Source organism: Leuciscus leuciscus (assembly GCF_965113295.1).
Source record: "Leuciscus leuciscus genome assembly, chromosome: 8".
NCBI classification, from domain to species: Eukaryota; Metazoa; Chordata; class Actinopteri; order Cypriniformes; family Leuciscidae; genus Leuciscus; species Leuciscus leuciscus.
In genome coordinates, this window is record NC_138732.1 from 24,461,072 (window position 1) to 24,485,355 (window position 24,284).

General features: G+C 38.6%; 1 protein-coding gene across 3 annotated transcripts; it reads left to right on the plus strand.

Annotated features, from left to right (window-relative positions):
- Window positions 1-6,532: 6,532 nt before the first annotated feature.
- LOC309504231 (uncharacterized protein) lies at window positions 6,533-23,680 on the plus strand. 3 transcript variants are annotated; one of them, XM_082177256.1, is made up of 21 exons: window positions 6,533-6,612; window positions 9,559-10,457; window positions 10,913-10,974; window positions 12,832-12,870; window positions 12,976-13,079; window positions 13,531-13,589; window positions 13,760-13,876; window positions 13,964-14,089; window positions 14,195-14,356; window positions 15,223-15,347; window positions 15,431-15,989; window positions 19,332-19,452; window positions 19,646-19,665; window positions 19,779-19,901; window positions 20,962-21,090; window positions 21,184-21,306; window positions 21,378-21,508; window positions 21,626-21,923; window positions 22,611-22,797; window positions 23,052-23,167; window positions 23,353-23,680. In XM_082177256.1, the coding sequence occupies exons 2-21, from the start codon at window positions 9,690-9,692 to the stop codon at window positions 23,404-23,406; spliced, it is 3,423 nt and encodes a 1,140-aa protein (XP_082033382.1). In that variant the 5' UTR covers window positions 6,533-6,612; window positions 9,559-9,689; the 3' UTR covers window positions 23,407-23,680. The 3 variants fall into 3 exon arrangements, with proteins under 3 accessions (XP_082033382.1, XP_082033381.1, XP_082033383.1); XM_082177255.1 differs by lacking the exon at window positions 6,533-6,612 and having other exon boundaries at window positions 6,632-10,457; XM_082177257.1 differs by lacking the exon at window positions 6,533-6,612 and having other exon boundaries at window positions 6,632-10,457; window positions 22,659-22,797.
- Window positions 23,681-24,284: the final 604 nt, after the last annotated feature.

Sequence of the window (24,284 nt, forward strand, 5' to 3'; positions counted from 1 at the left end):
GATGCCATAGTCTTGGCATATCAGGCTCAAGACCAGCTGTGCCTCCTTGGGGTGAGAGCTCACTCCACTCGGAGTGTTGCCTCCTCGCTGGCAGACATTTTTAGAGCTGCGGGCTGGGTGACACCTAACACGTTTGCAAGGTTTTACAATATCCGTGTAGAGCCTGTGTCCTCTCGTGTACTGGCTACAAGTAGCTAGTAAGTGAGGGGACTTGCTTGGTGTCTCATTTGCAGCAGCATTCCCCTCTAAGGACGGAATACAAGCACCTATCCTGCTACATTGCGCCTTTCAAACCCTGGAGTTCCTCCAGCACCCTCGGCTGACAAATGTGGGGGAGGTGTCTGGCGCTAGGTCTAGCACTCGTGTGTATGCCCAGTAGGTCAGCCCCTGTGCTAGACTAGGTGCCTATGTGTTGTGATTCTCCTACGGGTGATCCCACATTTGTATTCGTCCACGGCACGGCTTCCCTGTCGGCGAGCCCATGTCTTTCCCTTGGCAGAGCCGCCCTGCCCGGTATTGACTCCACCGTAGCTTGGCTGGATCTACCACAGAGACCTTCCATAGCACTGCCCTAATGGTCAATCCATATGTGTAACTCCAAATGTTACCTCTTGTTACTGTCAGGCATGATGTGGTCTCCTTAGTGTCCCTTTCTGTTCAGAGTAGGCACACTTTTCCAGTGTTATCCAATAGTCTCACTGAATGTGGTAAGAAGGAACAGCAGTGATCGTCATTGGAAGGGACAGCAATTGTGACCTTTTTGTAGGGATCCCAATTCGTCAGTCGTTCTGATGTAATGTCGAACATGGATTACTTGATATGGAATGTCTAGGTTACTAATGTAACCCCTGTTCCCTGAAGGAGAAAACAGAGTAGTTACGTCCCCTCGCCACAATCGCTGTACCACCGCTGAACGGCTGGGACACCGTCTCGGCTCCTCAGAGCAAAACTTAAATGAGTGAGTGCTGCACACTTTCTTATATACCCACTTCGTGGGGAGAGGTTCGCGATTCAAATCTCATTTGCTTGTTTGTTTCTCCATTGGCTTGTTTTGTTTACACTTTAAATGTGCAGTCTGGTCTGTGAGATCTCGCCCACTGCCATTTTACTCAATAGTATTTTGACACCCCGGGTTGCCAGTTGGTGGAAAATACAGCGTATTGCAGCCACGGAAGCAAGCAAGCAAGCAAGCAAACTAGGTCGGAGATTGCAGATTCTACCCTACCTAAAAAGCTCTATGTCCAGAAGCATATTAAAACGCAGAGACTCATCAACTTAGTGTAAGGCTTGTCACACTCCTGTTACGTGTCCTCAATCTGGCAACCAGCATGAGCGTAGAGTCTAAGATGGAGTGGCGGGAGAAACAACCCTCTCCAATATTTAGAATTTCAACCACTAGCTGTCAATATTACATACTGCCCCTTTAAAATGCCCACAGAGCAATATAGGAATGATAGGAAAAGCCCCGCCCCGCATGTTGACAAGATTTGTTACTTATTTGTGACGCAGAGTGCATGCGGTTTCAAACCATGTTTTTGAGACTCTCTTTGGTACACTGCCATTTTAAAGGGTAAATTCACCCCAAAATTTTTATTCTGTCATCATTTACTCACCCTCATGTCGTTCCAAAGCCGCAAGACTTTCGTTCATCTTCGGAACACAAATGAAGATATTTTGATAAAATCTGAGAGGTTTCTGTCCCTCCATTGACAGTCTATGCAACTACCACTTTGATGCTTCAAAAAGTTCATAAAGAGATCGTAAAACTAATCCTATTAATTGAGTAGTTTAGACACATGTCTGAAGAGACACGATTGCTTTATATGATGAACAGATTTAACCATACTTGCTTGATGTGTGAAAACAAACCTCATTGGTTCTTGCGAAGCTTAAACGTGCTGCATAACACATGAAAATGAACCTCACTGGTTCTTGCACGTCAGCCAACATGCTTGAGCTTCCGTTAACCATAACTGATGTGTGCATTGATGAATTGTTTTTATGTGAATAAAAGCCCAAATTAAATCTGTTCATCATATAAAGCAAATGTGTCTTTTCAGAAATTTTTTATTAAACCGCTCAATTCATTTGGATTGGTTTTCTGATCTCTTTATGAACTTTTTGAAACGCCAAAGTGGTAGTTCAGTAGACCGTTAAAGTTCACCCAATAATGAAAATTCTGTCATTATTTACTCGCCCTTATGTTGTTCCAAACCTGTTTGAGTTTCTCTCTTCTGTTGAACACAAAATAAGATATTTTGAAGAATGTTGGTAACCAGACAGTTGACGGAAGCCATTGACTTCCATAGTCGGAAAAAAATACTATGGAAGTCAATGGCTACCGTCAGCTGTCTGGTTACCAACATTCTTCAAAATATGTTCTTTTGTGTTCAAATAGAAAACTAATAGAGGGACAGAAATCTGTCAAATGTAAAAGATGAACAAAAGTCTTACAGGTTTGGACTGACGTGAGGGTGAGTAAATCATAAAAATGTTAAAACAAAGTGTTTGGGTAGTGAAATGACAATGTGTTTTTAGACAAAAACTAGCTTATAGACAGCATTGTATGGGTAGTCATGTCAGCATAACTTTGTGACAATGTTATTTATATAGGTTTAAACAATTTCTCATGCAAAGTGCTGAAAATTAAAATCAGAGTAAATTGGGCTAGTTTTCATTCCTTTTGGGTGGGTTTTGAGCCAGCTTTGGGTTTATTTTTTTATTTTTTATTTTTGTGACTTGGCAACCCTGACGTTATTTATTCAGAGTTGATGCATCTATACATCATTTGTCAGTGTACCTTTAGACCTTGGTCCAACAGGAACAGCAAATTCTGATCCACATGGGACTGGGTGCTCTTTGTCACTGTCAACTTTGAAATCTGAACTACTTAATAATAATAATAATAATATGTTTATTTTTTATAGCGCCTTTCAAGAACCCAAGGTCGCTTCACAAAATAATACAAATTGTAGACAGACAAAAGAAACAAGCAATCAGCTTATTAGGCTATATCAAGCAAACAAACAGAAAAGCAGATGGAAACAAGCAAGCACTACAAATAATGAACATAAGTCAAAGATAACAAACATATAAGCCTTTTTAGCAACATATAAATTTCGGCAAAGTATGTAAAATAAAATAAAGGTGAGAGAGTGGTAGACAGAGAAATAGAATTGAATATTTATTGAGCATGGTAAATTAATGAGTTTTAAGTTTTGATTTGAAGATCTGGAGGTTGTCGATGGCACGAAGATTAGGGGGCAGTTTATTCCATAGCTTAGGGCCTACAAAACTAAAAACCCTACCACCCACAGTAGATAGTTTAAACCTGGGGACGACAAGCACATTTTCGTTGCTAGATCTAAGAGTCCGGGTAGGAAGGTATGGTTACACTAACTCAGCGAGGTATTGAGGTGCGGGACCGTGACAGGCTTTATAAACTAAGACTAATAGTTTAAACTGGATGCGATTGACCACAGGAAGCCAGTGGAGTTGATGAAGGATAGGGGTAGTATGTGCAGATTTTTTATTATATGTAAGTGCTTGAGCAGCAGAGTTTTGTACCATTTGAAGGCGATGTATTGCTTTGGTGGGTAGGCCGCTGTATAAGGAGTTACAGTAGTCCAATCTAGAAGTTATGAAAGCATGAATAACAGTTTCAGCATCTCCAAAGTTAAGAGAGGGGCGTATACGAACAATATTCCGCAGGTGAAAGAAGCATGATTTAACAGTCTGACCGATGTGTGAATGAAAGCATAACGTGGGGTCAAACAAAAAACCCAGATTCTGCACAGTTTTTGAAGGCCTAATCTGAACACCATCAATATACTTCTGCTGCGAAGCCTGATAAGAGACTAGTCCTCCTCTCCCTCATGTTTGGTGGACGCTTTCATCACTGGGTATATCTAAAACAAATCAATTACCATGATTACCATTTATCTAGGAAGTGGATCTTATGAACTGGTTGTGAAGGTGGAGAGGAGGAAAATGCATAAAATGTTCCAACTTTAATCTGTTGCAGACGGCTGCTGGTGTATCCCTCACTGATCCTCTTCGGCTGGATATGACCTATGCTGGCTGGCTGCCAGTTTGTTTGCCCTGCCTGGTGGAAGTTTGGCTCTGACTTGCACTGGAGTCCTGGACTGCACTGCATCTCACAATCTCTGACAAAAAAAAAACTTGGATATCCTGTTGCAGTGTCTGCAATAGAGGAATATAAAGAGCAGGTCAAGTCAGGGAGGCCTGCGCTGCGATTGTTTGCAAAGAAGTGGAACATTCTGAAAACAACCCTTCAAAGACGCGTGAAAGGGCTTGTTCTGGGATCTGAGCATGCGTCTGGAAGAAAGCCATTCATCCCTGTTGGATCTGAGCAGGAGTTAGTGCGTCTTCTCACCTTGCTTTCACAGAGAAACTTCCCGTTAGGGAGGACTGTCTCTTGCTTTTGAGTTTGCAAAGATAAATGGCATCCTATAGGGTTTTCAGAAGAGAAGCAAAAGGTGGGCAAATGCTGGTTCTGGGGCTTTATGAAGCAAAATCAGGGAAATCAGCAAAAATCTTAAAATAAAGAAATCAGGGGCTATATCACCAGCTACAAGGATGAATGAAGAAGAGCTGGGAACATGTTACAAAATCACCCTGGATGCCTTGGGAATTAATAAATGAGGATTTTGTGGTCATACAAAAAAAAGTAAAGGGGGTATAATAAATACACTAAAGCTTGGTTTATACTCACCGCGTTCGCACGAGTGCGAAGGTGTGCGCGGCAAAAATGATGTCATTGCGGTGTGGGTGTATGTGCGCGAGACCCCATTTTTTTAACTTTCCGCACAGCTCCGAAGACGCACAACTTCGAGGCGAATCTAGCTGAGCATGTACGTGTCATCACACCGGCACCCAGTTTGCGCGTTTCTAAATTAGAGGCATACATTTACAAAATGAGCCTACAATAGCATAATAAGCCTTTCCAATGAACGTAGATCCATGTTCAATAAAAATGTTCACAAAACTAAATGAAAATGTTTAGTGAAATTTAGAAAATATTTAAGAGATTAATTTAGAACTGTAGGCTACATGTTCTCATATCCATATTATTTGTTCTAATGTCACGGTGCAGGTATGACATCACTTTGAGGGCATATCGGCAGTTTGCATCACTGGTTCCCTCGAGAAAAACCCAATAGGATTTTCCCATAGGCTTTAGGATTATAACTAAAAACAAGCTCTGTGATCAACAAAAGTTTATGATACTTGCACGTTTTGTCCATCAATATAATTATCACAGATTAACATATTTTGAAGTCGAAATGCAGTCGCTAGAAGTTAAAAGCTAAAGGTAGGCTATAAACGAAGTAGGCCTACACCACAGTCCCACAACTTCAACGTTATACCATCACTGAGCTTCCGACAACTCTTTCAGTTTTCATCTACCAACATTAGAAATGTAGATACAAAAATATATATATTTTAGCCTTTAGAAAAACCTTTGCTGCATGCTAGAGCCAACTGGCCGATGCCAACCAAGGCTTCTGGGCTGCTCAAAATTGTTGTAAACAACATTACACAATATTTGCAAGCCTTCTATCTCCTGGCTGCTCGATAGGTTCCGTCCTGCTATTTCTTCAACATGCCTGTCATGGTAGCTGCTTTATTTGCTCGTTGCTAGGATCTTAATCATACCTTGGCCCCTCATGATGCGCACTGGTTTGAGATCAGAATAATTCAGAGCCACTAGGGCATTTTCTGCATCACGGCGATGTTCGAAGATGTTCACAAAACTATACCCACAAGACAGGTTGGTGTTAGTTTTTTCTATCTTGGCACTCTTGCACAGGACAGATGAGGCTGAATGGGATGAATATTGTATGTATGCAGCTCTTATTTGACCGTTATCCTCTCCTGAAAACCAATTGTAGGATGCTGCATTTTCGATTGTCCTTCAAAGAGGATTAATTAAAAAAAGTTCTTAGAGTATGACTGCTGTGTAGATGCCTTAGGCAGATCAAGCTAATCATATAAACTGACAGCTTTGCTCAGAATATTGTAAAATTCTGATGACGTCATTACAACAGTGACGTCATTACAGGTCAGAGCTTTATTCCTCAACAGCAAAACAATTAGGGTGATTTTAGTATCATAATCATCATTTATAGCAATATGCCTATAAATTAAACCCCAATAAATAATGTAAATAAATAAAAAAGCAAAAATGTAATCAAACCTGTGGCTTTGAAAAAGCAAATCCTCCCCACAGTATGGGATTTTGGCAGGAGGCTATATCTTAAACATCTGGTTTTCCAACACCAACATGAGTTTTCATTTTGGGATTTATTTTTGCCAGTTTTGTAGAATATAGTATTTGCAAGTGTGAACCATAAAAGAGCTTGTTTTCTTCAGGGGCAAGTCAATGCTGTTTGCATCACCCAAGAGCATTGACAAACACCTATGTTATTATTAGTGCTTTTATTTTGAAATTCACCTCGGAAGTGAAATTTATCGTAATCGTTTCCTTTTTCACGTTGTGCGCGGTTGCCAGAGCTCTTGGTCTCATTTTACTTCGTGCGACGTAAAGGACTTCATCCCGAAGGTTGAGAAGAAGAAGAAGAAGAAAATGTAAGTAGCAACTCGTTGCATTCGAATAAAGGATATAATGTTATATCACTTGTTTTAAGTAACATACTGACTATAATAAACCCGAGCTGCAGAATTTTATATTTTAGATAACGGTTGCTGTTTAGGCCTTGTGCACATTTAGTCCCGTGGCTTTTTCTTAGTTCATTTCATCACACTTCGTCAATGTGTTGCGTTTAAAGCGGCTATTATAATCTATCATGTGTCAGAAATGTTAGCCTAAATAAAGTTTTACACCAATATGCAATTAATGTCAAGTTAATTTGATTGTTCGTAAGTGAGATGAATGTTATCGTATCAGTTAACCTCGGATTCACTCTCAGCAGACACTTACCTTATTTAAAGCTGTAAAAGAAAAAAAAAGACTTACGTTATTAATATATTTCCTTAATTTTCTTCGTCTGCACTGAAACTGGATAGTATCATTTGCGATCTCTACAAATTTGTTTTTTATGTTGTTGAATTCATATTTCTGCATAATAGATTCATAATATCATGGATTCATGTTGTTAGCTCTGACTTGCACTGTTCCGATATTTTCTTTTCTAATGCATTGTATGCATATAATTTCAAACTAACTTAATCAGTCTTCTCGATACAGTGTTATCATTCTGCAAGTTATGCCATAAAACATTCAAATCGTATCTTCTGTAGTTACATTAATGCCTTGCATCATAGTGCTTATACTCTTCCACCATCCTTTCTGGTCTTGACATTAATTTGTATTTCATTACTGCTCAGAATCTTTTAAACTTAAGGATAAATGTAGCTAGTCTCACACAGCCAAACCTTCAGACTGACGACAGAAGGTCTGGACTCCATCAAAGACTATAGATTTAGAAAGACTATTCACTCCTATTACTTATGAATGGGAGAAACTGCAATTTCAGAGGCTTTGCAAATATGGCTGCTAAATGAACAGACTTTCCTTGAAAGGGACTTCGCTACTTTCATTGGCCAAAGACCAGCCAAGAGGCCTGACTGACATGTAAGCAGCAACCAATTACAGTTTTTGTTCTGCGTCATGTTTAGGGGTGTGAAAATGGAAAGTTGATATTCATACAATAACAGACCAGCATGCGACCAATAAATCATACTTTCAAGAATGTTGTTCAAATTTACTGCCCAGATGGCTCATCAAGTCGGTTGGAAACGTCTGTAGACTTTGTTCTGACAATTTCAAATCAGGCTTGGAAAATAATACTCTTCCCATATCCCATCGGCAAACGAGTTAAAATATCTCTTCTTTTCAACTAAGTGCCTCAAACTCTTGGATGTCTTTTAAAGAGTCTATGCCATGAACTTCACATACTTTTGAAAATCCAGCGTTTAGTTGATCCTGATAAGCGCTCATTGTCACAGTTGTAAACATGAAGGCTTTCTTCTTCCTTGAGGAGGCTTGGCGTCACAATGGCTTTGTTTCCAGGCAGACCATTAAAGAACGCAACGCAAGTCTCCTGGAAATCCTGTAGAATTCAACCAATCAGATGACGACTAAACTCCCAAAGTATTTCCTTTTTTTTGTGTGCCTTGTACATCAGAAGTTTATCCAACAGTCCGTAGGCATGACGACTAGACCCACTTGTACAATGGACTCTTTCCACTTTTCATTTTTGGAATGTGGAATTTTTCAGTGGCCTTGGTTCCAGAAGCATTTTTCCTTTAGGGTTTTTTTAAAGTCTTTGTTAACTATATTTATGTGATGTTCTTCAATTCGAAGATAAAAACATTATGCAAAAAAACACAACTCCAGTGGGTGCTATGCAGTGATATATGGCTGGAACTGTATTGCTTTTTATAATTAGGAGTAAAACATATAATTATTTCTATTAAAGGTTGCGTTTTGCACTAGTGAATTCGGTTTAAAGGTATGTTAAATTCTATTCTTAGTAAATTTGGTTTGTTTTTATATTTTTCACCAATATAGTGCCTACTATTTTGATTGTTCCTGTCCATGTGAAACTTGTTCATAATGTCCATCAAAACTTTTCTATGTTAAATGATTTGGTTTTGATTTTTTACTTTTATGACGGTTTCATTATTTGATAACCTTTTAAATGTTTTTTTATTTTTATTTTTTACTTCATGGTACTGGCACGGTCTGCATGGCAGCCCATTTTATACACTTTTCTTAGAACGTCATTTCAGCTTTCCGAAAACAATATTATCCAAAAACAGCGATGACAAACTTTTGCATCATTTGTTTCCATCTGAATAAAATAGTAAAAATTAGTAGCTTGTCAAGTGTGACACGATTGTCTATATTCTTTCTATTTTTGACAATTTTGATATAGTCTTTTCCATTATGACCACCACAGTTTTCAAGTCACAGTTAATGTGTAAAATTTCACTTTTCTTTGGATGAAGATGCAAATCTTGTTCAGATAACCATGTGCTCTCTTTGCACCCTTATGTTTCACTTGAGCCCGACTAGTGGTTTGTCTGTTGTCAAGACGTCTTGATGCCAAATTATTTTTGCAGTTAAGCATTAAAGTTGATTAGCTTTATTTCGCTTAATTATTTGCTCATTGATTTCTGTTTTTTGTTTTTGTTTTTGGTCATACAGTACAACTTAAAGACATGAACACTATCTCTTTTTGGTTCTCTCCAGACCAAGAAACTGCAATCCTTTCCCTGTCTTTCCCATTCACATTTAAGGATCTAAATTTGATTGACGTTTTTACCCCCTTCAAAGCTCTATTGAACTTTCTTATTAAATTATACTTATTGCTCTTCATGGTACTTGTAAATCTTCATTTTATGGTCTATTTGGTCAGTGTACCATTTGTACCTCTGTCATTGTAAATAAGTTTTACTTCTGTTACTTGCATTGTATGGATTTGTGGAGCTCACTGTCTTGCTTTCCTATGCCACTGCTAACCATTTTGTGAGCATGCTAGAAATCATTGCTCCATTGTGTTTCTGCAGAGCTGTTTCATTCTGGAGGAGCTTCTTTTCTCGATCCAGGCTTAAATTGACGGATTGTTTTTCTGGGGACTTTTTGATTCACTTTGTTCTTCTCTTTTTCCACTCGCCCAAAGCGCCACCATTTCAAAGACATGTCCCAGAAATTGACCGGTTCTGATGCTCAGAAAGGCTTTGCTGTTGGTCGTGGGCTTTTGGCTGCCGCTGAGACTTTGAACTTTAGTATGGGTGAGACGCACTCGGACCCCTACGGCTCGTCTTCCCAGTCACATAGTGGCATGTCTGGTCTGGGTGGAGGGGAGGGAAAAGACCACGACTCTCAGCTGCACCGCCGAGCAGGTAGCCACATTAGCAATACCATGAAACTGTTCGCCAGCCTAGGTCTGTCGCCAACTGATCTGGACGCACTAGCACAGGTTCCAGAGGAGAACATCAGCGTGGAGACCTTGCCCCATCTTATCATGCAACTTAAGAACCGCAAGATGGAATCCGGCCGCCACATTGCTAGCGATCTGACGACTCTTTCTTCAGAAACTTCGTACAGAGGTGGCCGAGACGATTGGGGCGACATGCAGGGCGGAAGGTTGGACCGTTCAAGTGGGCAGGCTCAAAGCCGCTCTCAAGGTGACTTCGGTTATACTTCCATGCAAGAAACATCTGGTCGAGGATACGACATGTTAGATTACAGGAGCGGTAGCGGCAGAGACCGCCAATATTCTGAGCTTTCACGTGACTCCTACCGCAGCCTTGGCATGTCAACATCATCAGCATCTGACGACATGTTCATGCAGAGAAGGATGGGCTCCCCGTCTCAGAGAAAAGTGCAGGATTTCTTGGGAGTCATGCCCCTCATGTTTCCCCATGTGTGCTCCCTTTGTGATTTTGATGTGCACTCTGTCATGGTGAGTAATTCAAGCTGCTTGGCTCCTGCACACACACTTCACTTCCTCTTCTTGAGTCCTACTTGTTCAGAAGACCATCTTTAAACATCATTTGTTGCATTTAAATCAACACCTCTTAGTTTTGCTCAGTATCAATTTTGTGTAAGAGAAAATGGCCCTAAATCTCATTGGACACTTATAGTATACACTGCTGTTAGCTGTATTTCTGACTTGTTCTTTAAACGTGGTTCCAGTTAGGACAGTTAGTATATAGAACTCTTTTTTTTTTTTTTTTTGATCCATTACAGTACTCATTTGTAGATTGCATTCATAGCCAGGAAGGGTAGCTTGCCAAGTTAGCTCTGATCCAGTATGTCAAGGCTTTGAATTGCTTAAGATTTCACAGCTAATTACTGTTACATAAAGGTCATGTATATTTATTAAGGATATTTTTTTCACCCTTCCTTGTGTTTAAGGAATGGACTCAACACACGACTGGGATTCGTCACTCCGAAAACCGCAAACTTCTTCTGCAAATGTAAGTAGACTGCTTTGTAAAAACTGGTGAACTGTTTGTTCAGATGTTAAACTATGGAAGCTTGTTTCCACCACGGAATCAAAAAATTTAAAAGATTTACTTTCTCGCAACTGAGAGCTATAAACTAGCAATTGTATATCATGCAATTCTGACCTTGTAACTCACAATTAGAGGTCGACCGATAGTGGATTTTACCGATAACGATAGCTAGGTTGGGCCATACTTGCCGATAACCGATTAATCAACCGATAGTTTTTAAAATTGATACTGGATAAAAACAAACATAACACTCCAAGTAAAACAGTGCTGAACTTCAGCGCTCTGATGTCAGCGCTCTCCACGCAGCGTGTGCTCTCAGTGCAGCACGCAGCATCACGTGTCGAAATAAACAACACGAGGCATCAGCGATAGTTTTTATTACACCTCTAGAGGCCGCTCTTGTTCTGCATGATGCCAGCAGACCCTTCTCAGCTCTCTCTTACTGTGTAATGAATGACAGCGCGCACTTCTCAGCCGCTCCAGCAACGGACGCAACCAGGAAAAACTATCGGTATGTATTTTTGCCGATAACGATAGTTCCACCAATCAACTATCGGCGCCGATTAATCGGCAAAACCGATGAATCGGTCGACCTCTACTCACAATTACGAGTTTATATCATGCAATTCTGAGAAAAAAAGTCTAGACAAAAGTCAGAATTGTGAGATGAATAAGTAGCAATTAGCTTTATTTTTTGTTCAGTGGCGGAAAAAAGCTTAAAGAGAAAACCCTCTTGATAGTCATTTAGAAACAAGCCTAAACTTGGCCTACAGTAGGTGCAGTTCCACTATGGATCTTTTGGATCAGACATTTTCCATTGGAGACCGCTCAGTTCATGGTGATAACCAGAAGCATTTTCCACTGCTGTCTAGCTTGAAAAAGCAGCATCATAAATTAGCCTATATGACTTCTGCACTATATTCGAAGCCTTCTTAAATTCCTCACACAGATATTATGGAGCTTATGTAAAACCTCATTTGTTCTTCTGCATATTCACTTTTATTGGAGTGACAGCATTCCACAAACAAAATAATGACCGAATTTATTTTTGGGTGAACAAAATCTATTAGTAAAAAAATTATGAAGAAATCCAGATTATGTGGGAGAATTCATAGTGGTTTAATTCACCCTTTTCACAGACTGCAATGATGCGTTTCCACATTTATCAATATTGCAAATCTAGTAAAGTTTTTCATTTTATTTTTTCTATTTTTATTAATGCACATTTATAATGCTATACTTTGTTAAATTATCTTGGCAGTAAATGGTAGAAAATGAATTAACACTGCTACAATGTTGTTTCTAATACAATGGCTGAAGGATTGACAGAGATTTTAGACATCTTGCTCTCTTCTGATCAACGTAATCAATATCTCAGTATTTTGCATATTATTGGAGCAAATGGCAATACAAAAATTTTGATTGCTGTCGTCTCCCATTCACCACTATAGAATTTTACCCAAATATGACAACTTCTGCTTCTGAGAAGCCCAGAAATGTGAAAAGGGTCCATAAAGCTAATTAACCTTTTGTTTTTTATGAACCTTTTAAGTGTTTAAATGTAGTCTTTATTGCTAACATGAAGGTTCAGTTGAAAAGCAAAAATAAAGAACATGACTAACCTCACCTTAATCATCTGGTTATAGTTTTTGACAGCCTGTAATCCTAGTGCATTACAAATGTACCATGTAGGACTTCTAGACATGGTTGCTAATTCGTGCTGTTGCAGTCTTTGAAATGTAATTTTTTTTCATTCAAATGTCATTTAGAGCTCAGTCATTCAAAAACAACTGAAAACTCTTTCCTGTTGTTTTATAGGTACCCGGACTGGGATCCTCAAATGCCCTCTAGTCGCATGTATGTAACTAGTTTTTTTTTTATCATTTTTTTTATAAGTATGATACATCCTACTTATTACAAGCATCTGTATAGAAAAGCATATTAAAAATGAATTCCTCTCAGGTCAACATCCCTTTCCCTGGACACAAAGAGTCGTTCGGATGGATTGCTGGGACCAGCTCCAATTGGTGGTGGTCTACAGAGAACAGGGATGAGCTCCAGCTGGGGTAATAAATCTGTGAGAGGATGTAGTCTGGTCTGCTATCCTTCTTCAAGTTGATCTTTTGTTTGAATGTAGGGTTTTACTTGTGACTTTGGTTAAAGGCGCACTTTATTAACATTTTCTCCTGTAAAATAAGTTTTACCCCTAAAGCACTAAATAATAGTCATATATGATGAATAAAGATTCCAGTTAATTCAGTATCTTAGGTGCACTGTGTTAACTTGTACAAGTAACTTGAAGATGACAAACACTTTTCTTGTGAAGTCTGCAACATTGACAGTGTTATTGAACTAAATTGAGCTGAATAATGATGATCTTTTAAGAGCTGCTTTACAGCTGAAATTGTATTCTTTTAATTGAAGAACTTTGCAACATTAACACTGTTAGTTTCCTGTGTCTTATTGTTAAGCTGCTTAATTTAAATCAGTCACACAATTTTTAAACAACTTTTTTAGGCTCTGATTCCAGTGTGGGAATGACAAGTAAAATGACATCATATGCAGCGGCACCCAAGGTAATAATTCACTGAATGCATTTGAAAAAATCTGTTTTTGTTCAAATTGCAGTTCTGCAGTTAAAATATTTGTATATTTTATATATTTAGGATGTCCTTTTCAGTGTGGGATCTTTTGTTTGAGTGGATGGAAATCTATGTGTTTGCACTCATAAATATTTTTATTTTAGATAAGAAGTAGGGTTGTCGTGGCAAAATACGAAAGAAAACCGATGTCAACAAACAGCCTGTTTGACTTGGCAAAACCCTTTGGCACCATCTGTGAGCATCTAATACTGAAAAACAAGGTAGTATCTGTGCATGTATGAACAGTCATTCGAGATCAAAAGTCATGACAGTGTAATTGAGTAAATCTTTCTTTCTCACTCTCAAAGGCTTTCCTGGAGCTGCAGACTCATGAGGAGGCTTTGGCCATGGCTAATTATTATCAGCGAAAACCAGCCATTTTGCATGGGAAAGAGATACACATTTATTTGTCAAAGGAACTGATGGCAATTGAGGTAAGATATATAAAAAAAAAATATATATATATATATATATATATATAACATATATATATATATGTTAAAATGGCTCAATTAAGCTTATTTGCTTTATCATTACAGAAAAGTGGAAGGCCAGGCAGAGACACTAGGCCTGTGAAGAGAGGAGTCAGCCAGGTGGTGTTTTTCTCCAATTTACCACGAGGCAGTGACAAGAAAATGGAGCTACTCACAATATCTCGTAGATTTGGCACTGTTGAGAAACATCTCTTTCTAAATGATGAGGCAAGTTACATAATATGCAGCAATTTCCAGAACATACCGTATTTTCCGCACTATAAGGCGCACCGGATTATAAGGCACACTTTCAATGAATGGCCTATTTTAGAACTGTTTTCATATATAGGGCGCACCGGATTATAAGGCGCATAGAATAGAAGATACTGCAGTCAAACGTTTGACTGGGTTTGCGTTATGCAGTGGTCACCAACCTTTTCAAGCCTAAGATCACATCCAAAGTCCAAATGTAAACCAAGATCTACCACTTGCAAAAAAATATGAAAAAACAAGTGGCTGAGCTGTAAAACCTTGTTTATACTCGACGCGAAGGTAATAAAAAACGAATATCCGTCTGCTCGGGCAGATTCGGCTCAAAGTCGTGCATCTTCGGATGCGGAGGCGCGCGCGCGGCAAAATGACGTCATTGTGACAGCGCGCGCGCCTCCGCATCCGAAGATGCACGACTTTGAGCCGAATCTGCCCGAGCAGACGGATATTAGTACATCTCATCACACCGGCACCCAGTTTGCGCGTCTAAATCAGTTGTATGGTCTGGTGTTCAGTCTAAAACAAAACAGTTGCGTCAAGTATAAATGCCTCGTCTGTTTGGGGAGGTCCGCGCGCAGTCAGCGGAGGCTCGCGCTCCGCTGCCAGGCGAAAGTATAAACAAAAGGTTTAAGTCAGCGGTTGTTTTACAGACATTAATATAAGGCGCCAGATCCATATATAAGGCGCTCCGGATTATAAGGCGCACTGTCGTTTTTTGAAAAAAATTAAGGCTTTTAAGTGCGCCTTATAGTGCGGAAAATACGGTACATTAATTTCCAGGACATACATTTTTAAAATGTATGTTTTGACCATTTTTAAAACAGGCATTTGTTCAAATGGGCAATGCTGAGGATGCAGAGATGTTGGTAAAGTACTACACTGTCAATCCTTTGACTATCAATGGAAGATCCATTCGACTGAACATCTGCACAAAGTATAAGACTCTAACGTAAGTTGTCCTTTCTATCCTGAGAGACCATAGATATCTTTAGTAAGAAAACAAAACCAAATGTGCTCTACATGATGTTCCAGGGTCCCACCAGGAAAGGGCGACCAAGGAAGGGAAGAACCAGCCCGTAAGAGCAGCGGTAGCAGCAGTTCCACCAGCAGAACTGGTGATAAACCTTCAAAGAATCAAAGGTCCTCTACTTCCAAAGCCAGAGAGAGCTCTGATGAGAAAGAAGAGGAACCAAAGCCTGAGGAAGTAGAGGCCCTGGGAGACGGGGCAGGAGATGAAGCTGATGTTATGGAAGCACGTGATGGAGACGAAGAGGGTTTTGATGAAGATCCCTCTGCAGATGATGTCGACCTATCATGTGATCCAGAGCAAACCAGTGAACAAGCACCAGATATTGATGACACCAACCTAGAGGATAAAGAGGACCCTGAAGCGCAGCAAGCCAGGAATGCTTCCAGCGATGAGACCATAGAAAACCAAAAAGACTGTGAAAAACAGGAAGAGACTCAACTAGAGGAACCTGTGACATCTGAGGCTGAGCAGGAGAACACAGATGAGCTTCCTAAAGACCTTGAGGAACAGAATGATGACCAACCTGAAGATGAAGATGCTGAAGAGGACGATGAAGAGCAGGTAGGATCTTTTGCACATTAGCACATCATCTGAAATGCCTCTGCTCAAACCTTTCTAAGGGTGCTCTGATCAGGCGATCACCGATTATCAAATCACTGGAAGCAGTATTGGCCGATCACTTATACCGATCACCGAAATAAATAATAGGACTATGAACTAAACGTTAGAAAGTGTGTGATAGAAATCAGGAATGGTGCAGAACATTGTGCTTGGTACGTTTTTTTTGTCTTCAAACCAAACTTGGGTCTCCAGCCGACAAAAAAGTGCCCCATTATGCTATTTTAAAGTTTCCTAATGTTGTTTTGAAGTCTCCTACAACAGGTCTACATGCATCAAAGGTAAAAAAACTGATTAATTTTCTCATAATATACATTTGCACATCACCACATTTCAATGATTCTCAAACGACTCGTCAGATGAATCAGTCTCTCTAAATCCCTACTTTCCGTGAGCTAATCTGCTCTGATTGGCCAGACAGTTCAGTCTGTTGTGATTGGTTTACCGCATACGTCATTTGCCATAACGTCAGCTCTGCTTGCCTTGAGGCTTCCTACACAGTAAACTAAAGACAGTAACGGACAGTGACGTCGATTTGACCATATCAATACGACCGCGAGTCCGATGATGAAACATTGTAAGAACTATTCATTCAACCCGAACCTCCATCGCAAGGACGACTCGAGACGACTTTCTCAGTGATACACTAACTTTACTCAGTTTGAGGTACATTATGAGATGTTCTGTAATTCCTCACCATCAGCATTAACAAGTGCATGTCCATCAACAAACCGATTCTTTTACTTAAACTTATTTATTTACAGAGTATTTTTCTAATTTATTGCAGTGAACATGTGGAAACTGTATCAATAACAGTGCATACATTAGCCGAGCTCTAGCGCAAATGACTGATGTAACATAAACGTTGGTAAAACAAATCTTGCTCCATACTTAATCTTTCCTCAAAGTAGTGAGAACGACAGACGATCTGCATTAATAGAGTTTTAGGTAATAGTGGCCCACAACTGAATAGCAGAAGTATTTCAGTAAGACAGTAATAATGTGAATTAACTAGTTAGAAGGAGACCAACACAATATAAAACTCAAAACTAAGTATTTTGAACACCATTTTTCAAGAGCAAGCAGTTTGCGAATCCTGCATTGAACTCCGAGATTTGAGAAGCAGTCGTCAGTAAAATAAAGGGAACGCAGCAAAAGTTTAGGATTACACTGCTGTGATATCGAGGTAAAGGTGAACTTTAACCACTGATTCTTCACATGCTCGTCCTTGGGCAGTGAAAAAAACTGGCTTTACCTGAAGGTAGAGCACAGCGTCTTCTCAACATGCTGCTATCCAGTATCCACAGGAATCAGATGCCGGTTTGAGAGCGTTCAACTTTTCCCTGGTGTCTGCGCGTGCAATATTGCTAATATTTCGGCTTGATTTCGGCTTATGACTTGTTTGAAAAACGATTCATTTTTTTGACTCTTACTTTTGAAAGACAATAACTTTATATACGGTGAACTTTCAGATTTAAAACTTTGCAGGATGTTTTCATTCACTTAGAGCTATGTTACACACTACATGAAAGGTCATTTAAAAAAATTCATAGTATGGGCACTTTAAATCCCGTCTAGCTAGTGCGCTTGCCATAATGTTTACGCATTAGGTCAGTAGACGGTCTTTTGTGGCTGTTCGAACATATTCGACCACTAGAATGCGTTTTCGGCTACCTCTGGAGGCAGTTAAATTTTAGTGAGGGAAGCAAAAGTCATGTCTATTCTCAGAACAAACCTAAAACAAACACAATAGAACTACTGTATATAAAATATATTCACATGAGGATGTTAAATTAAAATGTTCAAATTATACTTTCATTAAGTTGATACGCTACTCCCCATAAGAACAGACATGCCAACTAGTTACTGAACTGATGCAGACACATAGCTGAAGCGGACTGATAGCGTCTTGGTCTGGAGCAAGATTTACTTAAGGTCACGTGAAAATAAGAGGGGCATTCAGAAATCTGCCCCAATGGCTCTCTATAGCTGTGTTTCCACTGAAATTACCCGGAACAATTTGTCCCAGGAACTTTTTTTCCCCCAGACCTGTTGCTAGCCGCGTTTCCACCGCGGTCTAAAGTACCGTGAAGATAAGGAAAATAGTCCGGTGACGTAGGACTGTGCACGACTTTACAGTTCCCACTGGATTTCATCCCCTGAATTTAAGCTTAATAAAGCCTGAACCTTGTCGTCGGTCCATCGGTTGTATTTTTTAAACTCCATTGTTGATTCGAATAGCAGACGACTGTTACTGCACGCACCGCAACAGATGGTGGTTGAATAAAATGCTGCGTGGAGTCAACCAATCAAAATGCGGCATGAACTCAACCAATCAGCATGTTCAGCGCCGACACCGGCTGCGCCTCCTAGTATCATAAATACAAGCCTGCCAAATCCATGCACTACATTGTATTATATCCTTCTTACTTTGACTTAAAATAGTCAAGATCTGAATATTTGTTGCAGAACGCTGAACACATTCATAATTTATTATTAATTCAGTGTATATAGAGGTCTATGTTTTTCGTGGGGCTCTGCCCCACCTGCCCATACAGACGAGCCGCAGCTAGTCATAGTTCACTGAAAACTTTAAATGATCATTTACTCACCCTCATGCAAACAGTGCGAAAGCAGAATGTGCTCATGAATCTTTTCCACACAACGAAAGCATACAGTGACCAGAGGCTGTCAAGCTCCAAAAAGGACCAAACACATCATAGAAGTACACCGTAAAAAATGTAACGTTACATTTATGGTAAAAAACTGGCCACTGTGGTTTTACAGAATGGCATATTGGTGCCTGTATATTTTACAACTAAATGTATTACATTAATATACCAATCTTCTTGGACTTCTTGAACTACCAAATTCTGCCTTTACCTTAAAATGTAATGTAGAGGCCTCTGGGAATGTCATTTTACTGTTTTGTATAGTTTTTTTTCTATTAAAAAAAACATTTATATTATATAAAATGCATATAGTTTTACAGTAAAATGACAACCCATTTACAATTTTTCACTGTGTATGTTACAATAACTTAGGTAACCAAAACAATTTTTTTTTTTTTTTTTTTTTTTTTACCATTTAAATAATATTTTGTAACAATTTTTTTTATATTCCATAAGCTGCTACATTCCAAGTCTTCTGAAGCTGTACTATTGTATGGACCACTTTTCTGGTGTTCTTTTCATCTTTGGAGCTACTTCTTACTACTCCTTTAAGATAAATTTCATGTTCACTATTTTAACATGCAGATCTGCTGACTATCTTATCTGCTTCTAGGACAGTCAAACTGAAACTGACTTTCCTGAGAATATGGATGAGTTTGTTACTCTTGATGAGCTAGGAGAGGAAGAGGATGGCGAGAGACAAGACTCAAAGTCCAGGTCTACAAACACATCAGGTAATGCCCTTGAACAAAGTCAATGGCTTTAGCAGTGATCCTCCTTTGGACAGAGTCGACAGTGTTAAATAATAATAATAAAATGTTATAATCATATTGTTGATGAAAACTACAATGTCAATGCTCTCTGGCTTTTTTTTTTAACCAAAGTCAGTCCATTTATTAATGCCTTATTTCATCTTTAATGTTTCAGGAAGCTCCAAGGATAGTGGAGTAAGTCACTTATTATTTTGGCACTTTAAAATGTTTTAAAATAGTTTACAACTAATCTCTGTGCATTGATTTATTGATTGTATTAAATATTAATGTGTGTTTTGGAATTGTAGGGATTGAGAGTTGTAAATGTCGTTGGATTTAAACGTGGCTACGGTTATCTAGATGAAATCCTTAATCTTGCCAAGCCATTTGGTAAAGTGGTGCGGCACCTGGTCTTAGACGTGAGGCCTGAGGTAACAGCTCTCAGATATTCTGTTCTTGGTAGTTTAGACCGCTTCACTAACTGCAGCTTTACCGTAGCTATCCACACATATTTCTGATGCTAGCCTAGGGTTGGGAATCAAAAATCTATTCCAATTCTGGAATGAATACTTGTGGTCAGGAATTGGATACTTGTTATAAAATTAAAATTACTATTCCTCTTATCGACTCCTTTGTGTGCATTTGAAAATGACTTTAAATTGACCATTCGTGCGCAAAGACCCGAGTGTTGTTTTCTGTGCTGCACACACATCCTAAGTGTGTGCACAGAAAAAGTGATTTTTAGTGATGACTATTGCATGCTGTTTTCTGTGCTGTTAAAATATCCTCGTAACACAGTTGGTTAAAACGCATGTGTAACAGTATATTGGATCTGTGCAGCTCTTAAAGTGATAGCAGCCTAAATTGCTGTTGGCTTCTCTATAATAACGTTAATCAAACAACAAAACACTGAATAACTTTTGTAACTATATTTGTAATGTATACTGTATAGTTTATGCATAGTGCAGTTATTTTACATTTGATTACAGTTTCTATACCTGAATATCTGAAAACCTTAAAACAGTTTATTTCAATTGTATCTTTGTTCAGTTGTTTTTATTTGTGCAAATTTTATAAAAAATGTTACTGAGTGTTTACTTAATTTGGCTAGCTGTTTTATGTTATTTTTAAACCATAGGCAAAAGTTCCTTGTGTAAGTGTTCTTTAGCCTGTTGATTTTTGTTCATGGTATTCAGCCACAATGAAATGTTTTGCAATATGACTTAGAATAAATGTGAATGATATAAAAACAAATTAGGAATCAATAAGAATCTGAATCAATAAGCAAAATCGGAATAGTTCAAATTTAAACAATACCCAACCCTATGCTAGACCATTTAATAATGTGTGTATAAAATGTTTATCAATTGACAAGCTGCATTTTATTGCCATTTATCTGGAGAGAACATGTCTTTTTGGCATTCTGTCAGTTGTAAATCAGAAATTCTTAGAGATTATTCCTTAAAGTGTTGTGGTTGTGCTCTGTGTTAGGCATTTCTTGAGTTCTCCAATGAACCAGAGGCAAGAGCAATGGTTAGTTTCTACAGTGGAAATGTCTTACCATCTGTGTGTGGAAAACCTGTGAAGGTCTTTCATTCACACACCTATGCAACCATCCAGGTAAGACTCGGGCTTATTAACTCACCATGAAGAAAATGTATGTGAATCTAAAAGAAGCAGAATCTAACGCCTATATCTGTGTAACATCTACAGAGTGGCAAAGTCATCTACGTTGGTAATGTTCCACCCTTCAAAGGCTCAGATGCATCACTTCTGAAAATCGCAGAACCATTTGGAAACATCAGAAGATATTTTCTGAATCCATTGCGCAATGAGGTAATTATAAAAATGGAACTTTCTATTGGATTTACAAGGACAAAATAAATGATATTTGAATGTTTGCTCAGTGCTTCATTGAGATGGAAAGAGGGGAAGATGCTGAGAAAATGGCAGAGGCCTACAAGGAAAATCGACCTAAATTTGAAGGCAAACGACTGGTTGTCTACGTGAGCAGGAAATATAAGCAGCTCAAACGTGGGTCAGTTGGACATTCAGACTATTTTTATTTTATTTTATATTTTTTAATGGGAAATAATAAAATTGCTTTCCAAGGAATGTTACATGGCATCTGTTTGATAATATTATCTTCTCACAGACAAAGACCTCCAAGCCCAGACACCGAGGATAAACGGCCACTCAAGAGAGAACGCTCCAAGGAGGATGAGGCTCAGAGGAACTCCTCTGGGAAAAGTAAAGACAAAAAAGAGGAAGAACCTTCTGTCAAGAAGATCAAAGTGGATGAGCCAGTCGCTGATAAAGATAAGGAGATGGAGAGTCATGAAGAGAAGGAAAGCCAAAATATTTCAGCAGAAATTGTTCCTGAGGAGAAGAAAGAGCCAGAGGAGAAACAAAGCGAAGATGCATCAGAGCTCCAGAATATGGAGACTGAACCTGTGAGAGACTTCATTATTTTTTGTTCATATCATGAATTGGAGGGTAGCATGCTGACATTAGTGTTGTTAGCAACATTGGTTTGTTTCAAAACAACACTGCCATTTTGAAACAAACCAAATGTCATCTATCAGAATATTAGAATTTTCCTAAATGATTTCAACTGCTGATTCTAAGAATTTTTTCAAAGAAAAATTCCCATTCTCTCATTTACTTAAATATGAAAGTCTACCATCACTTACTCACCCTTATGTTCTTTCAAACCTTTGACTTTTTTTTTTTTTTTTTTTTTAACACAAAAGAAGATATTTTATCTTTATTTTCAGTAGAAAAGAAAGTTGTCCAGATATAAGGGTGTGAAAAGTTGTTCCTAGTGACAGCTCCAGTGCTCTCTGGCACAAATGTTTGCGCTACAACCAGGAGCACCACAGACAGAGAGGAATGTGATGGAGAAATGTATAAATTAATTTTATATTCTATAGAGTCTACAAGATGGAGTTGGAGTGTTTTAGAACTACGTCACTCTTGTTACATTATTAGTGTGCCTTATGTCTGATTACAACTTGTCAAACAAACATGGTAGGCTGTTTTTGGACATTATTAGTTCTTCTCATAAAACGTTCTCCAAGCAGTAGACAAAAGATTGTACTTAAAAATAAATAAATAAAATGCTTTCTCACTGCTAACAGGATATACTTGATCGAACCACTGCTTTGCTTGATGTATCCTTTGACCAGGAGGCTGAAGATGAAGAAACTGTTGCTTCAGAGAAGAGTGTGAAGACTGAGGAAAAGACCATTACAACAGCACCATCTGAAACAAAGCTTGAAACTAGCCATTCTACTCTAGAGCCATATGATCCTAATGTCCCAGTGGGTAAGATGACTTTGTTTTTTGCTAAGAAATAAGAACCAAGACATAACCAAGCTATTAATTTTGTGTTTTATATGAATTTTCTTCAGCTTTTTGGACAGATGTGGCACTAAATCAGTTTGGCTTGCTATAAAATGCTTTAAACCAAACCATAAATGTATTATAAAAAGCAATGGACCCCGACTAAGGAAATATTTCATTATCATTATTTCATTATTGTAAGAAGCCTCTAATGATCCTCATTTGTCCTGTTTCAGGAGTGGAGTTTGTGAAGATGGGGTACTACTGCAGAATCTGCTTCCTGTTTTACTCTAATGAGGACACTGCTAAGAAAATTCACTGCAGTAGCCAAGCACACTACGATAAACTTAAGGTGATATTTTTTTCTTTTCTTTTTGTCCTTGATCATGATGTCAGAGCAGGATTGAGATGATCTTTATGCATTACATTTTGAGGATTCACTTTTTTTATTAGTAAATATTAGCATTATTGCATTGACATTTTTGTTGTGGTTCAGTATATGTTTTTGAAACATACATGTTGTTCTCTTCTTATCAGAAATATTTGGAAAAGGAGAAAGCCAAAGCACAGAGTAACGGGACGAAGAAATGAACCATTGACGCTGGAACATCTGTCAATATGTCCATTGTGTCCCTGTGATTGTTTTTTTGTTTTGTTTTTCAGTATGTTTAATTTTTTTCTAAAAAATTATTAGACTGAGGCATTGCTTCTTTTAATGTAGTTATGAAAGCTGGTGCATTCATAAGCAATTCCTAGCTGTTCAGTCATAGCAAATTAGATGTGAAGTTTAACACATTTTATGCCTTAATTGCTAGTACTGTTTTTGTTTTTCCTTTCTTTTATTAAACTTCCAGCATTCCTCATACTCTTCCTGACTGTTTTTAGTAATTCTTCTGTTTATTTTGTATTTTGTGAAAGGAGAATATATTCATGGCCCCTTTGTTTAATGTAATTAATCAGTGTTGCCTAGCATTGTACAGTAAAACAGCATACATATGAGTGAATGTCCGCTATTGACGGACCCCGTGCATTGGTTTTAAATTGAAATGCTCCTAACCCCTGATCACTTCTGACCCTCCATGGAGTTTTTTCATGTACTATTCTACATGTGTATGGGTATGCTTCTGCTTTGGGGCAAATTAAAACATCACTATTTAGAGATAATGGTCAATTGTTCTCCTATTTAGAATTTCTTCAAACATAAGGCATCCCAGTCAGGGGCGGACAGAAACTAAAAGGGCTTAATATGACAATGACAGCTTAATTTCCTTAGCTATTTTCTACAATTATGTTTTTCTTCCTTCATATCTGTCCTTTATCCACCTCTCCTTCTCTTTATTGAGGTATATTTGCCTTATTTCAGGGTCTGCATCACAACGTGCCCTGTAGCGTGGGTGCTTTTCTGCAGCAGACAGCGGAGCTATTTCCAGATAAATAGCCTACATGTAAACCATTTAATGTGATGAACA

Bases quoted from the DNA above. Each gene is read 5' to 3' on its own strand.
- LOC309504231 (XM_082177256.1), top strand. From the start codon at position 9,690: ATGTCCCAGAAATTGACCGGTTCTGATGCTCAGAAAGGCTTTGCTGTT. The intron at 13,080-13,530 runs GTAATAAATCTG...CAACTTTTTTAG, and splicing joins AGGGATGAGCTCCAGCTGGG to GCTCTGATTCCAGTGTGGGA. The intron at 21,307-21,377 runs GTAATTATAAAA...ATGTTTGCTCAG, and splicing joins TGAATCCATTGCGCAATGAG to TGCTTCATTGAGATGGAAAG.